At 41.6% G+C, this 15,538-nt stretch overlaps 1 protein-coding gene and 1 long non-coding RNA gene across 3 annotated transcripts in view; both read right to left on the reverse strand.

Moving 5' to 3' along the window:
- Positions 1-15,538, reverse strand: part of LOC310636870 — a 143,830-nt gene that overhangs the window by 101,529 nt on the left and 26,763 nt on the right. The window lies entirely within an intron of this gene.
- On the reverse strand, positions 218-9,638 carry LOC310636970 (uncharacterized protein). Of its 2 annotated transcripts, XM_083357201.1 has the most exons (3): positions 9,580-9,638; positions 7,328-7,625; positions 218-2,371 (listed from the first exon to the last, which is right to left on the reverse strand). In XM_083357201.1, the coding sequence occupies exon 3, from the start codon at positions 1,760-1,762 to the stop codon at positions 782-784; it is 981 nt and encodes a 326-aa protein (XP_083213327.1). In that variant the 5' UTR covers positions 1,763-2,371; positions 7,328-7,625; positions 9,580-9,638; the 3' UTR covers positions 218-781. The 2 variants fall into 2 exon arrangements, with proteins under 2 accessions (XP_083213327.1, XP_083213328.1); XM_083357202.1 differs by lacking the exon at positions 7,328-7,625 and having other exon boundaries at positions 9,580-9,637.

A 15,538-nucleotide genomic window follows, 5' to 3' on the forward strand; every position in this document is an offset into this window, starting at 1 on the left:
AGCTCACATCATCAGAGGCACAGAGAGGCTGGACTGATGTATGATTGAAACAGAAATTTTAAATTTATAACGAAGAGGGAAGGAAAGCTGAGGAAAATAGATTGGTCATAGAGACGTAGAATACACAAGAGATAGAGTACAAGTTAACAATTATTAGAAACCCACTGTTATGTGTGGAGTCCTCATCAATGAACAAGACTTGGGAAATGAGCTTTACATTACTTTTTATTATTAAATTCATTTATTATTAAACTATAATAGCTGCCCATTTGAGACAACTTTGAGCGACTTGCCATAGTTTTCATGGCAACATTGAAAATACCCATTTTTTCCCTTGTCAAAAGCTGACAATTCTTACATAACACATTTTTAAAAATGAAACATTATCTACTGTGTGGGAGGCCTAGGGATGTCCACAGCAGGCAAGCCCTGTGCTAGGCCTCCAAGAGTTTTCCCCAACCCCCAACCCAGTGTTCCGCTTAGCGACTCACACTTTCAATTAATGGCTGCCTCACAAATGAAACTCAAGTCTTTTCTAAAACTCATCTACTTTGTCCTCATATGGATTTCTTTGTGTGCAATAAGGGATGATTTATGAATGAAGTAACTTCAACAGACTGGACATTTGAAAGGTTTGTCCCCCATGTGAGTCCTCAGGTTGGAACTCTGATTGAAACTTTTACCACAGACAGGACATTCAAAGGTTTTCTCTCCTGTGTGAGTCCTCTGGTGTTTCACCAGATTCGAAATGTCACTGAAACCTTTCCCACAATCAGGACATTCAAATTGTTTCTCCTGTGTGAGTCCTGTTGTGTCTCACCAGGGTGGAATGCTGCCTGAAATGTTTCCCACAATCAGGACATTCAAAGGGTTTCTCTCCTGTGTGAATCCTCTGGTGTGTTACCAAGGCGGAATTGTAACTGAAACGTTTCCCACAATCGGGACATTCAAAGGGTTTCTCTCCTGTGTGAATCCTCCGGTGTGTTACCAAGGTGGAATTGTAACTGAAAAGTTTCCCACAATCAGGACATTCAAAGGGTTTCTCTTCTGTGTGAGTCCTCCGATGTTTCGCCAGACTGGAACTGTCACTGAAACCTTTACCACAATGAGGACATTCAAAGGGTTTCTCTCCTGTGTGAGTCCTCTGGTGTGTTACTAGGCTGGAATTGTAACTGAAACGTTTCCCACAATCAGGACATTGAAATGGTTTCTCTCCTGTGTGAGTCCTCTGGTGTTTCACCAGACTGGAACTGTTACTGAAACCTTTACCACAAGCAGGACATTCAAAGGGTTTTTCTCCTGTGTGTGTCCTCTGGTGTTTCACCAGACTGGAACTGTTATTGAAACCTTTACCACAATGAGGACATTCAAAGGGTTTCTCTCCTGTGTGAGTCCTCTGGTGTGTCACCAGGTTGGAAGTTTCACTGAAACCTTTACCACAATCAGGACATTCAAAGGGTTTCTCTCCTGTGTGAGTCCTCTGGTGTTTGATTAGGCTGGAATTGTAACTGAAACATTTCCCACAATCAGGACATTCAAAGGGTTTCTCTCCTGTGTGAGTCCTCTGGTGTGTTATTAGGCTGGAATTATAAATAAAACCTTTACCGCAATCAGGACATTCAAAGGGTTTCTCGCCTGTGTGAATCCTCTGGTGTCTCACAAGGTAGTCATTCTGAGTGAAACATTTACCACAGTCCACACATTCAAAGGGTTTCCCTGCTGTGTGAGTCCTCTCTTGCCTCATGACATTGGGAATTTCCATTGAAACTTTCACATCATCCGGACACTCTTACGTGGGGTCAGTCCTCTAATGTATCACCACATTGCCATGCTCACTAAAGTATTTACCACGTTGGGAGAACTTCTATGGCTTCTCTCCTATATGGGTACTCTTGCATAATCAGCTCTGATTTGCAAGTTGTATCTTTCCCACACTAAGCACATATATTGAGCTTTTCCACCACTTATTTTTTTGTGGAAGTCAAAATATGTGTGATCCCTTTTTTAGTATTTTTTTTTTAAATTAAAGCTGCTTTTTTCCTCCCAGAGCACAGCTTGTATCACTGTCTGCCCTAGGTGGCTCTCCAAGTGACTTTTTCCTATCCAGTGATTTCCAGATATTTCCTCTGTTACTGAATAAAGAATAATCTCCCTTGCCTTTTCATGTAACGTATGCTTGCGTTCCACATGCTCTACTCATTCCAGTTTGAAATCTTTCTTAATTTTCTCTCTTTTGTCTATCAGCTGCTGGAGAAGGAGAATGGTGTGGCTTTCTGAATTAAATGGAACATATTTTGAGTTCTGGGTCGATTTTCTTTCAACGTTGCTTCTTATTCTGTTCTCCAGTTGCTCTTACTGCCATCCTCTTTGCCTATAGGATTTAAAGAAAAGTGTAATGTTGATTGTTTAAAAAAATTGTAGAAAATATGATAAAAACAAAAAACTATCCATTAAAATAAAAAGCAAACATACCACGATGTTACAGTAACTTCTTACATTAATCAAGATTCATTTGACACATGTAAGTGTACCAAGATCCAAGTTCAAATAAAGATAGCCCTCAACGTACGACCACAACTGAGGCCAACGTTTAAATTTAAAGTTTAATTGTGTATAAAATGATTGCAGATGTGAAAGCAAAATCTATACAAAGAAAAAGCCAGGGCTTTTTTTGTCATAGAACGCTCAGAACGGAGGACAATATTAGGAACATAGTTGATATTTTGGAAAGGTTAGAGGCCAAAAAGAACTCTAAGGCTATATTAATGTTTATTGATGCGGAGAAGGCCTTTGACAATATTTCTTGGAGTTTTATGAAAAAGAATTTTGAAAATATGGAGGTTGGGCAGAGTTTTATGAATGGTTTAAATGCAATCTATTCTGAGCAAAAAGCAAAAATTATAGTTAATAATGTGGTGTCAGAGGAAATTAGAATTGAAAAGGGTACCAGGCAAGGGTGCCCACTCTCCCCTCTGTTATTTATTACGGTTCTGGAAGTTTTGCTGAATATGATAAGGAAAGAGGAAGGTGTGAAAGCGATTGTAGTGGGTTCGAAACAATATAAGCTAAAAGCCTTTGCTGATGATTTGGTCTTAACATTACAAGATCCAGAGACCAGTGCAATTAAAGCACTGGAAATAATACAAGAGTTCGGACATGTTGCAGGTTTTAAATTAAATAAGAATAAAACCAACGTTTTAGGGAAAAATCTGTCATTAGAGGAAAAAAAGTAAGTTACAGGAAGCCACTGGTTTGATATTTGTAAAAAAGGTGAAGTATCTGGGTGTAAATATGACAGCAAAAAATTTGAATTTGTATAAAGATAATTATGATAAAATGTGGAATGAAATTAAGAGAGATTTAGATATTTGGACAAATCTGAAATTGTCTTTGATGGGCCGAATCTCAGTTGTTAAGATGAACGTATTGCCAAAAATGTTGTTTCTATTTCAAGTACTTCTAATTATTGAAAAGTTGAATTGTTTTAAAGAATGGCAAAAGGTATTATCGAAATTCATCTGGCAGGGGAAAAAACCTAGAATTAAGTTCAAGCTATTAACAGATTCAAAAGATAGAGGGGGCTTTTCCTTGCCAGATTTGAAACTTTATTTTGAAGCTGCTGCTTTTTGCTGGTTGAGAGATTGGTTTGTGTTAGAGAATACAGATGTATTAGACTTGGAAGGTTTTGACAATGTATTTGGATGGCATGCATATTTATGGTATGATAAGACAAAGGTCCACAAAGGCTTTAAAAATCATATAATTAGAAAGTCATTGATTAATGTGTGGATGAGATATAAAGACCTGTTAGAACAGACATGTCAAACACAAGGCCCGGGGGCCAGATCCGGCCCACGAAGTGATTTCATGTGGCCCGTGAAGCCATCCTGGAAGCAGTGAGGGAACAGCCCCCACTGCCTTGGCCCTGGCCCAGAGACCCTCAGATCTGTCCCACTCCTGCCCAGGCCCCCATAGGCACCCTTTATGCGAACGATGTAGAGCTGGCCATGCCCAGCCAGTAGGCCATACGCACTCTAGCCACGCCCACCCAGTAGGCCACGCACACCCTGGCCATACCCACCCGGCCCCCTGAGGGTAACCGCGATGCTGATGCGGCCCTCAATGAAATTGAGTTTGACACCCCTGTGTTATAAAGTAAAACACCCAGGTGGATTTCGCCACTAGAGGCTAAGACCCAGAAAAGGTCAAATATGGAAACCAAGTGGCTGAAATATAAGGATATATTGATACAAGGAGACGACCAATTTAAGATAAAAACATATGAGCAGCTGAAAGATAAGGTTGATGATTGGTTTCAATATTACCAAATGAATGAAGTGTATAAAATGGATAAAAAAAGAGGTTTTCAAATAGAGAAATCCAAATTGGAAACGTTACTGTTAGATACAAAATTAAAGAACCTTTCCAAGATGTATAATTTATTGCTGGAGTGGCACACAGAAGATGAACGAGTGAAATCAGTGATGATCGATTGGGCTAATGATGTGGGGCATAACATTATGATTGAGGACTGGGAGAGGATGTGGAAAAAGGGTATTAAGTTTACAGCATGCAATGTTTTGAAAGAAAATATGATGAAGATGATGTATAGGTGGTATTTAACACCGGTTAAGCTTGCAAAAATTTATCATACATATGATAACAAATGCTGGAAATGTAAAGCTGTAGAAGGAACCTTTTATCACATGTGGTGGACTTGCCCCATAGTAAAAGACTTCTGGGAAAAGATTTATAATGAATTAAAGAAAGTTTTGAAAAATACATTTATTAAGAAACCAGAAGCTGGTACAGAATGCAGCCGCGAGAGTTGTGTTGGGAGTCTCCCAATACGCCCATGTCACACCTCTGCTCCATGAGCTGCATTGGTTACCGGTTGTCTTCCGGGTGAGATTCAAGGTACTAGTAATGGTGTTTAAAGCCCTACATGGCAGGGGTCCGGAGTACCTTAGGGAACACCTGCTGCCGGTGTCTACTTCCCTCCGCCCTGTGCGTTCCCACAGAGAGGGCCTCCTCAGGGTGCCACCGGTCAGAGAATGTCGACTGGTGGCCCCCAGGGGGAGATCCTTCTCTGTGGGCGCCCCGGAGCTATGGAACCAGTTACCGGTTGAGCTCCGGACGGCGCCCGATCTTCGCTCCTTTCGCCGCGATCTAAAAACATACTTGTTCGAGCAAGCCAGCCTGGCCTGAGGGGGGATTGGTGGGGTTTTTATTATTTTATTGGGGTTTTTTATTATATATTAACTGTATTTTTAATGGGCTTGTATTTAATTACTTTTTAACTTTTGTAATTCTATGTTTTATTCTTGCCCTGTACACCGCCCTGAGTCCTTCGGGAGAAGGGCAGTATAGAAATATTAATAAATTAAATTAAATTAAATTATTGGGTATAGTTGGAAAAGAAATTCCCAAAAAAGATGTTACTTTCTTTCTGTATGCCTCAACAGCGGTGAGAATTTTGATAGCCAAGAATTGGAAGACACAAGAAATACCAACGGTGGTAGACTGGCAGATGAAAATGATGGACTATATGGAACTCGCTGAACTGACAGGGAGAACCCGTGACCAAGGAGAAGAGTCGGTGGAAGAAGACTGGAAGAAATTCAAGGACTATTTGAAGAAATATCGTTATATCGACTAGTTTGAAATGGACTTGGAAGTGTTTATAAGTTGTAGTTTTAGAGTTTTATGTTTAATATTAAGGTCAATATGAAATGATGATTGTTAAATGATAAGAAATTAAATGTAGATAGACATTAAATACAATTTAAAATTATGAAATAGAAATTGCTAATGATGATTAATGAAGAAACGCAGATGGGGGGACTCGAGGAAGTCACCCGAAAATGATTAGAAAGATTAGGAATAACGGAAGCTAAGTATTTTTGTTGTATTTTTGTTGATTGTATAAAGTTATGTCTTGTTTTTTTATATGTATATATTTTTTTTGTTTAAATATATGTTTATATAAAAGCAATAAAAATTTATATTAAAAAAAATCAAATAAAGATAGCCCTCAACGTACGACCACAACTGAGGCCAAAGTTTAAATTTAAAGTTTAATTGTGCATAAAATGATTGCAGATGTGAAAGAAACCAAAATCTATATAACGAAAAAGCCAGGTTTTTTTTTGTCATAGAACGCTCAGAACGGAGTTCCGGCACCTTTTTTTGGATGGAACCTTGTAGGGTAGGCAAGGCGGGTTGTATGACATGTGTGAGTTCCGGCATCTTTTTCTTTTACAAGAAAAGCACTGGAAAAAGCAAACATGCCAGAATGCTATAACCTCTTACCTTAATTATGAATCATTTGATACATGGAAGATGTAAAGCCCTGCCTTAGCTGAATCTCTCAAGAAAGCAGAACTGTTGAAATTGGCAGTATTCCAAAAGGAACTTTTATTGAGAGTTAGTGAAAGCAAGAGAAGGCAGGCAGGATCTGAAGTTCCCGCGTGAAATTGTTAGGCTAAAACCCATTTTTTAAACCCCCTGCCAACTGCCTAGTCCATAGGAGGCAATTTAGAGGTGCGAAGATGTTGTGAGAATTCCGGAGGAGACTGCGGATAAGATATTCTTTTCTTTGGTGAGGAGAAGCACATGGCCTCAGACGATTCCCTCCCTCCTAACATTCCCCAGAAAGACACACCAAAGCAAAGAGGAACACAGCTAACAAAAGCAAAGCTAACGACATCACAGGAGATCTGCCAAGGTCCCCCCTCCCATCAGAAGGGCACTGTCCCGTCAGGGATCTACAGGGATCTGACAAAAGACTACCCAGATCCAAGTTCAGGTATCCGTTTATAAATGAAATTCTCTTGTTAATTTGGGCCAATCACAAATTCTTAGCACTGCAAAGGAGTATCATCAAATATATGGGGAAGTGATAGATTATACAATTGTAGATATATCCATACACAAATATAAATACACACACCCGTAAACTGTATGGATGTGGAAAATTGATGTCTTTCCAGCCTGAAAAAATGCCCCAAAATGGTTACAATCAAACCTTCTGAGATAATTTCAGAGATGTGGGGCTTAATGAATGAAATGATGCGTAAAGCCTCTGCAAGATTTGAAGCACCTGTTTTACTCATGGAAGTCCAAATAAGGAGAGAAAATACTGTTGACAACCACTCTGGTGACACCCCAGTTCAAGCAGTCCTCACTTACTGACCACAACTGGCATTTGTATCTGCGTCACTAAGCAGCCCAATCATGAGTATGATGTCACATGAGAGTGCCAACTTACATCTGTTCCTCTGTAGTTGTTAAGCAAATCACTATGGGTTGTTAAAGGGAATTTCACCTTATTGTGAATTGCAAATTCCTGCTGGCATCTCCACTGATTTCCTTCTCAGAAGGAAGGTCTGGAAAGGTCACAAATGAGGATCATGTGTGGAAGGCTCAAACCATCATATGTGCACCAGTGGGTAGTACCCAAATTGCCTCATTTTCTTTTCTTGAACCTTCATAGCCACAGGAATTGCTGACTTGTGGTCACTGAACAAGTGCTTGAGCAGGGTCCGTAAGATTATCTGGGACACTACACATCCTCTTCACAACCTGTTTTCCTTGTTACCTTCTGGGAGGAGGCTTCGTGGTATCTGTAGTAGAACATCCAGATTCAGCCATAGTTTCATTCCATACAGCATTAATCTTGTGAACTCTCAAGCTTCCTCCTTCCGTTATATATTCAAGATGGACAGTATTTAATATTTATTTGTTATGTATATGTAGGGATACGGGCTTATATATATGTTGTATACAGTATGTTTATGTATGTGTCATGTATGTGTTTCATTTCACTTTTGATGTGTGCTATTGTGCTCACAGTAAAAAAATGACAATAAAGGTTATCTTCTTATCATCTTATCTTATGATGACCACAGATTTGTGGATCAGGTGTACCTCTGCTTTTAGAGTGCCATACTAAATTTGGAAGGCTCAGGGCACAAGTGGTATACGAGGACTGTGTATACCACTGAACAACCCAAAATGTCCTTAACAGCTATTTTTTTAAAAAATGCTGGATTAAGTAGAGTTGAACCTGGTTAATATGACCCTATTACCATTCTGGGAAAAAATGGCTGTCCAATCTTGTCTTAAAAGTTCCTGAAAAACCTAGATAGCACCTTTGACCTCCAAAAAGTAGTAGAGGGAACTAGGGGTTTAGCTATAGCTCAGGATGAGCTGAGGCTTGCCACAAATGTCAAGAATAATGTAAAAAAAAAGTTTCAACATGTAAAATACAAGAGAAAAATCAAGGAAACAATTGGCTCACTATGGAAGAAGATGGCAAAGAAGTGACTGGCAGCAGGGAGAAAGTGGGTCTGCTTAATTCATTCTTTGCATCTGTTTCCACACAGAAAGAAAAAAAATAGCTTAACCTACCCAAAACAGAACTCTATCCTGATCACCTGTGTTGAGAGGATATGTGAGTATGTGTGAATGAGTAGCCTAGTTGGCTGCAATACTTACAGCAACTTCAGTAGCCTTGTTGGGAATACATGTTTGAATAGCCTTGTTGGGAATAACTTACTGTAGTAAGATAACTGTAAAATTAGACAAGTATGTGTATAAAGGAACTAATTAAGCATGCATACCTTGCTTTTTGTCGAAATAACACAAGAATAAAAAAAACTACTGGAAAAGTTCACTTGAGTGGCCTGAACTCAGTTTTATGACATCTTGTAGTGGACAATCACTTAGATATAAGCCAACACTGTGATGCAGTGGCCAAAACAGCCAATGCAATCCTAGGTGCCTAAACAGAGGCAGAGAATCAAGATCACATGAAGTGTTAACACCAATGTATACTGCTATGCTAAGACCATACTGGGAATACTGCATCCCATTTTGGTCACAATATAAAAAAAGTGTTGAGAGTCAATAAAGGGCAAAGAGAAAGCAGTAAAGATGGTTAGGGGGCTGCAGGAATTGGGTATGTCTAGTTTAGTGAAAAGAAGGACTAGGAGTGACTTGTTCCAATAGTTGGGGCAAGAGGAGGGGGGGTCAACTTATTTTCCAAACCACCAGAAGGAAAGACAAGCATTGGACGGAAACTAATCAAGGCAAGAACAACTAAGGAAAAATTTCCTGACCTGGAGAACAATTAACCAGTGGAACGGTTCGCCTTCAGAAGTTGTGGATGCTCCATCAGTGGTGGCTTTTAAAGAGACGGGAGAGCCATTTATCTGAAATAGTACGATAGGGTCCCCTGCTTGATCAGGAGTCGGAATAGAGGACCTCTAAGGTTCCTTTCCAACTCTGTTACAAACCTCCAGTGATGGAGCACCCACAACCTCTGGAAGGAAGCCATTCCCAAAGAAGCGACCTTCACTTGAAAGAGACTTTTGAAATCTTCCCACCAGCAGAAAATTGCAGCCCTGAATTTAACAGCCTGCAGCACCAGCAGACTTAACAGTTGGGGAGGGAAGGAAAATGCAGCAGCTGCGGCTGACCTGCTTCAGCCTAGTTGCTTCTCTGCTTGGACGCCGTGGAGGAAGCCAAAGAGCCCCGCTTGCTCCCGGCTTCTCCTCCGACCTGCCCTCCGCTCACCTCCCAGCTGCTGCTTCCATCCTTGGAAGAGCACAAAAGCCGCTCTGCACACCACCTTCCTCCCGTCAGTGATCCGGAAGAGGAAGTTCCTTTGCCCTTCTCCTCTTCTCATCCTTTCTAGTAATGCAGTACTCTATGGTTTTAACTCCTTTAAATTCAACCAGAGGCTGCCCACTGAATTACAATATCCGCTTTCTAGACACAGATGTTGCCTATTCGATCTATCAGAACACAGCTGGAAGGGACCTTGGAGATCTTCTAGTGCAGGGGTAGGCAACCTCGGCTCTTTTATGACTCATGGACTTCAGCACCCAGAATTCCTGAGCCAGCTATGCTGGCTCAGGAATTCTGGGAGTTGAAGTCCGTGAGTCATAAAAGAGCCGAGGTTGCCTTCCCCTGTTCTAGTGCAACCCCCTGCTGAAGCACTTCTCTTTGGATTTGCACCGCCTGGCTCAGCCTCTCAGCGCTGGGAGAAGAGTGCCCCGCGGCCTGCCGAAGCTGAGCAGGCTGGAGGCTGGGTGGCATTGCACTTCTCTTTGGATTCACGCTGTCCGGCTCACCCTCTTGGCGCCAAATAAATTAAGCCTAATTTCAGCTCACATCATCAGAGGCACAGAGAGGCTGGACTGATGTATGACTGAAGCAGAAATTTTAAATTTATAACGAAGAGGGAAGGCAAGCTGAGGAAAATAGAGTGGTCATAGAGACACGGAATACACAAGAGATAGATTTTAAAAAAAGGTAAAGGTTCCCCCGCACATGTGTGCTAGTCGTTTCCAACTCTAGGGGCCGGTGGTCATCTCCGTTTCAAAGCCGAAGAGCCAGCGCTTGTCCGAGGACATCTCCGTGATCATGTGGCCGGCATGACTAGACGCCAAAGGCGCACGGAACACTGTTACCTTCCCACCGTAGTGGTCCCTATTTTTCTACTTGCATTTTTACGTGCTTTTGAACTGCTAGGTTGGCAGAATCTGGGACGAGTAACAGGCGCTCACTCTGTCACGCGGCACTCGGGATTCGACCCGCCAAACTGCCGACCTTCCGATCGACAAGCTCAGCATCCTAACCCACTGAGCCACCGCATCCCTAGAGATAGATTACAAGTTAACAATTATTACAAACCCACTGTTATGTGTGGAGTCCTCATCACTGAAGAAGACTTGGGAAATGAGCTTTACATTACTTTTTATTATTAAAATTCATTTATTATTAAACTATAATAGCTGCCCATCGCGCCATTTGAGACAACTTTGAGCGACTTGCCATAATTTTCATGGCAACACTGAAAATACCCATTTTTTTCCTTTGTTAAAAGCTGACAATTCTTACATAATGCATTTTTTTAAAATGAAACATTATCTACTGTGTGGGAGGCCTAGGGATGTCCACAGCAGGCAAGCCCTGTGCTAGGCCTCCAAGAGTTTTCCCCAACCCTGAGGTAGCCAGTGTTCTGCTTAGCGACTCACACTTTCAATTAATGGCTGCCTCAAGGGAGAGCAGCGGAATGCGGGTAGTTACGGAAAGCAGTACCACTTGACATCCGCTGCAACATGCAATTGTAATTGCAAGGGCATGACATTTGTATCTTCAGGACCTCTTGTATGGTGGCTGAAGAATGCTGGGGCTCAAAATCTGGAGGAAACCAAGACAGAAGATTGAAATTCCAGATGTTGGAATTACATAATATACAAAAACACCACGCAAAAGCCTTTTTCATGAATTCCAGTACTTCTCCAAAAGGAAATATCCAAAACGTTCTACTGATAATCAGAAAGAGGTAGTTAGTCATTTCCATTTTCTCTCCACCTACAAGTTTAATCCTGAGAAATGTTTGTAATGTCTCACCTACACTTTCAATGGGACACCACAAATGAAACTCAAACCTTTTCTAAAACTCATCTACTTTGTCCTCATATGGATTGCTTTGTGTGCAATAAGGGATGATTTATGAATGAAGTAACTTCCACAGACTGGACATTTGAAAGGTTTGTCCGCCGTGTGAGTCTTCTGGTGTATCACCAGGTTGGAACTCTGATTGAAACTTTTACCACAGACAGGACATTCAAAGGGTTTCTCTCCTGTGTGAGTCCTCTGGTGTTTCACCAGACTGGAACTGTGACTGAAACCTTTACCACAATCAGAACATTCAAAGGGTTTCTCTCCTGTGTGAGTCCTCTGGTGTGTTACCAAGGTGGAATTCTGGCTGAAACCTTTCCCACAATCAGGACATTCAAAGGGTTTCTCTCCTGTGTGAGTCCTTTGGTGTTTCACCAGGCTGGAACTATCACTGAAACGTTTCCCACAATCAGGACATTCAAAGGGTTTCTCTCCTGTGTGAGTCCTCTGGTGTCTTATCAGGCTGGAACTTTGACTGAAACCTTTACCACAATGAGGACATTCAAAGGGTTTCTCTCCTGTGTGAGTCCTCTGGTGTGTTACTAGGATGGAATTGTTACTGCACGTTTTACCACAATAAAAGCATTCACAGGGTTTCGCTCCTGTGTGAGTCCATTGGTGTTTCACCAGACTAAAACTGTCCCTGAAACCTTTACCACAATAAGGACATTCAAAGGGTTTCTCTCCTGTGTGAGTCCTCTGGTGTGTCATCAGGTTGGAATTCTGGCTGAAACGTTTCCCACACTCAGGACATTCAAAGGGTTTCTCTCCTGTGTGAGTCCTCTGGTGCGTTACTAGGCTGGAATTGTAACTGAAACATTTACCACATTCAGGACATTCAAAGGGTTTCTCTCCTGTGTGAGTCCTCTGGTGTGCTATTAGGCTGGAATTGTAACTGAAACGTTTACCACAATCAGGACATTCAAAGCGTTTCTCTCCTGGGTGCGTCCTCTGGTGTTTCACATGGTTGGAACTTTCACTGAAACCTTTACCACAATCAGGACTTTCAAAGGGTATCTCTCCTGTGTGAGTCCTCTGGTGTGTTACTAGGCTGGAATTGTAAGTGAAACGTTTCCCACAATCAGGACATTCAAAGGGTTTCTCTCCTGTGTGAGTCCTCTGGTGTTTCACCAGGTTGGAACTTTCACTGAAACCTTTACCACATGCAGGACATTCAAAGGGTTTCTCTCCTGTGTGAGTCCTCTGATGTTTTACTAGGCTGGAATTGTAACTGAAACCTTTACCACAATCAGGACATTCAAAGGGTTTCTCTCCTGTGTGAGTCCTCTGGTGTGTTAATAGGCTGGAATTGTAAATAAAACCTTTACCGCAATCAGGACATTCAAAGGGTTTCTCGCCTGTGTGTATCCTCTGGTGTCTCACAAGGTAGTAATTCTGAGTGAAACATTTACCACAGTCCACACATTCAAAGGGTTTCCCTGCTGTGTGAGTCCTCTCTTGCCTCATGACATTGGCTATTTCCAACAAAACTTTCACAAAATCTGGACACTCATATGTGTTGTCAGTCTTCTGATATATCTCTACATTGCCATGCTCACTAAAGTATTTACCACATTGGGAGAACCTCTATGGCTTCTCTCCTGTATGGGTCTTCTGTTGCATAATCAGCTGTGATTTGCAAGTTGTATCTTTCCCACAGTAAGCAAATATATTGAGCTTTTCCACCAGTTATATTCTTGTGGAAGTCAAAATATGTGTGATCACTTTTTTAGTGGTTTTTTTTTTAATTAAAGCTGCTTTTTTCCTCCCAGACCACAGCTTGCATCAATGTCTGCCCTAGGTGGCTTTCCAAGTGACTTTTTCCTATCCAGTGATTTCCAGATATTTTCCTCTGTTACTGAATAAAGAATAATCTCCCTTGACTTTTCACGTAATGTATCCTTGAGTTCCATATGCTCTACTTATTCCAGCTTGAAATCTTTCTTAATTTTCTCTCTTTTGTCTATCAGCTGCTGGAGAAGGAGAATGGTGTGGCTTTCTGAAGGAAATGGAACATATTTTGAATTCTGGGTCGATTTTCTTTCAATGTTGCTTCTTATTCTCAGTTCTCCACTTGCTCTTATTGCCATCGTCTTTGCCTATAGGATGTAAAGTAAAGTGTAATTATTAGTTTATAAAATTGTTGTAGAAAATATGATAAAAAGAAAAAACTATCCATTAAAATAAAAAGCAAACATACCACGATGTTACAGTAACTTCTTACATTAATCAAGATTCATTTGACACATGGAAGTGTACCAAGATCCAAGTTCAAATAAAGATAGCCCTCAACGTACGACCACAACTGTGGCCAAAGTTTAAATTTAAAGTTTAATGGTGCATAAAATGATTGCAGAAGATGTGAAAGAAAGCAAAATCTATACATTACAATGAAAAAGCAAACATGCCACAATGCTAGAGTAACCGCTTACATTAATTATGATTCATTTGACACATGGAAGATGTAAGGCCCTGCCTCAGCTGAATCTCTCAAGAAAGTAGAACTCTTGAAACTGGCAGCATTCCAAAAGGAACTTTTATTGAGAGTTATTGAAAGCAAGAGAAGGCAGTCAGGATCTGAAGTTCCTGTATGAAATTCTTAGGCTAAAACCCATTGTTTAAAACCCCTCCCAACTGCCCAGTCCATAGGAGCCAATTGAGAGGTACGAAGATGTTTTGTGAGAACTGTGGGGGAAGACTGTGGATAAAATGTTCCCAGGCCTCTTTTCTTTCGTGAGGAGAAGCAGATGGCCTCAGGCGATTCCCTCTCCCCTAACATTCTCCAGAAAGGCACATCAAAGCAAAGCGGAACACAGTTAACAAAAGCAAAGCTAAAGACATCACAGGAGAGCTGCCAAGGTCCCCCCTCCCATCAGAAGGGCAGTGTCCCGTCAGGGATCTATAGGGACCTGACAAAAGACTACCCAGATCCAAGTTCAGGTATCCATTCATTCATGAAATTCTCTTGTTGATTTTGGCCAATCACAAATTCTTAGTAAAGGGGTATCATCAAATATACTGGGAAGTGATGGGGATAGACCATCTAATTGTTGATATATGCATATAGAAATATATACACACCCGTAATGTCAATGCTGCAAACACTGACATATTTTTGCACTGACAATATAAGAGACAGCCTGTTACTTTAAATTGCTTTGCTTTGGGGGGAAACAGCTGGATGTTTTGAGATGATTAGAAAAGCCCGTGTCCAGAATGGGAAGTGAAACCTCATATGTACAACTAATTGGATAATGTGATTTATGACGTGTAGATAAGGGCAGGGATTGTATGTGTTACAATGGGTTTGGGGGCAGGAGATCTCAGATTCTGGCATCCCTCCATGAGTGCTGATGTTTCATTTCATTATTAAGACTTTTTAGATAAACAATGCTTGCATTTTGTTTGAACTGTCTCATTTATCGGAACCATGACATCATGCCAGAATCTACATTCTTTCAAACAACCTGCCGTTGTCTCGGACTTTGAGAGAAATTGGCAAAGATTCAGGGGAGAATTTTTATCATGGGTAAAGTGAATTGGGATCGAGACGGATACTTAGCAGCTGCCGACAGTGCAGAACAGGATTTAACACACAGTATGCTGCGGGAAGGTGAATTTTTGCAGGACTCCCCTTTGGGGCAGAATCCGAGCAGTTAGCAGAGGTTACCTGTCATCAGGCTGGAACCATTCCAGTGGAGACTACACATGTCATGAGACTGTACTGCCGGAGCCCCAAAAAGCAGAATGGTGGAGAGCTGCCAGACCACCTACCACTGAGAATTTGGCTGAGTGGAAAATCCAGACCGCCTGCCAGCCCCAGGAGTCCCCTGCCAAGCCCCCCAAACCCATAGAGACAGAGGACCCCAGCCTGGGGCCTCAGCAGTAATGGGAGGTTGGGAAACCCCCACAAGTGAAAGGGCAACAACCTCTGAGCTTGCCCCAGCTAATAGAAGCCGTGCAACAGCTGGGGGTGGTGCAGAAGCCTGGAGATCCAGAGCTGGTGGGAGGACAACAGCAAGGGTGGCAGCAGCAGGACCCAAACATGCAACCCCTGAACATA

This window comes from Vipera ursinii (assembly GCF_947247035.1).
Source record: "Vipera ursinii genome assembly, chromosome: 2".
Taxonomy (NCBI): domain Eukaryota; kingdom Metazoa; phylum Chordata; class Lepidosauria; order Squamata; family Viperidae; genus Vipera; species Vipera ursinii.

Bases quoted from the DNA above. Each gene is read 5' to 3' on its own strand.
- LOC310636970 (XM_083357201.1), bottom strand. From the start codon at position 1,762: ATGGAAATTCCCAATGTCATGAGGCAAGAGAGGACTCACACAGCAGGG.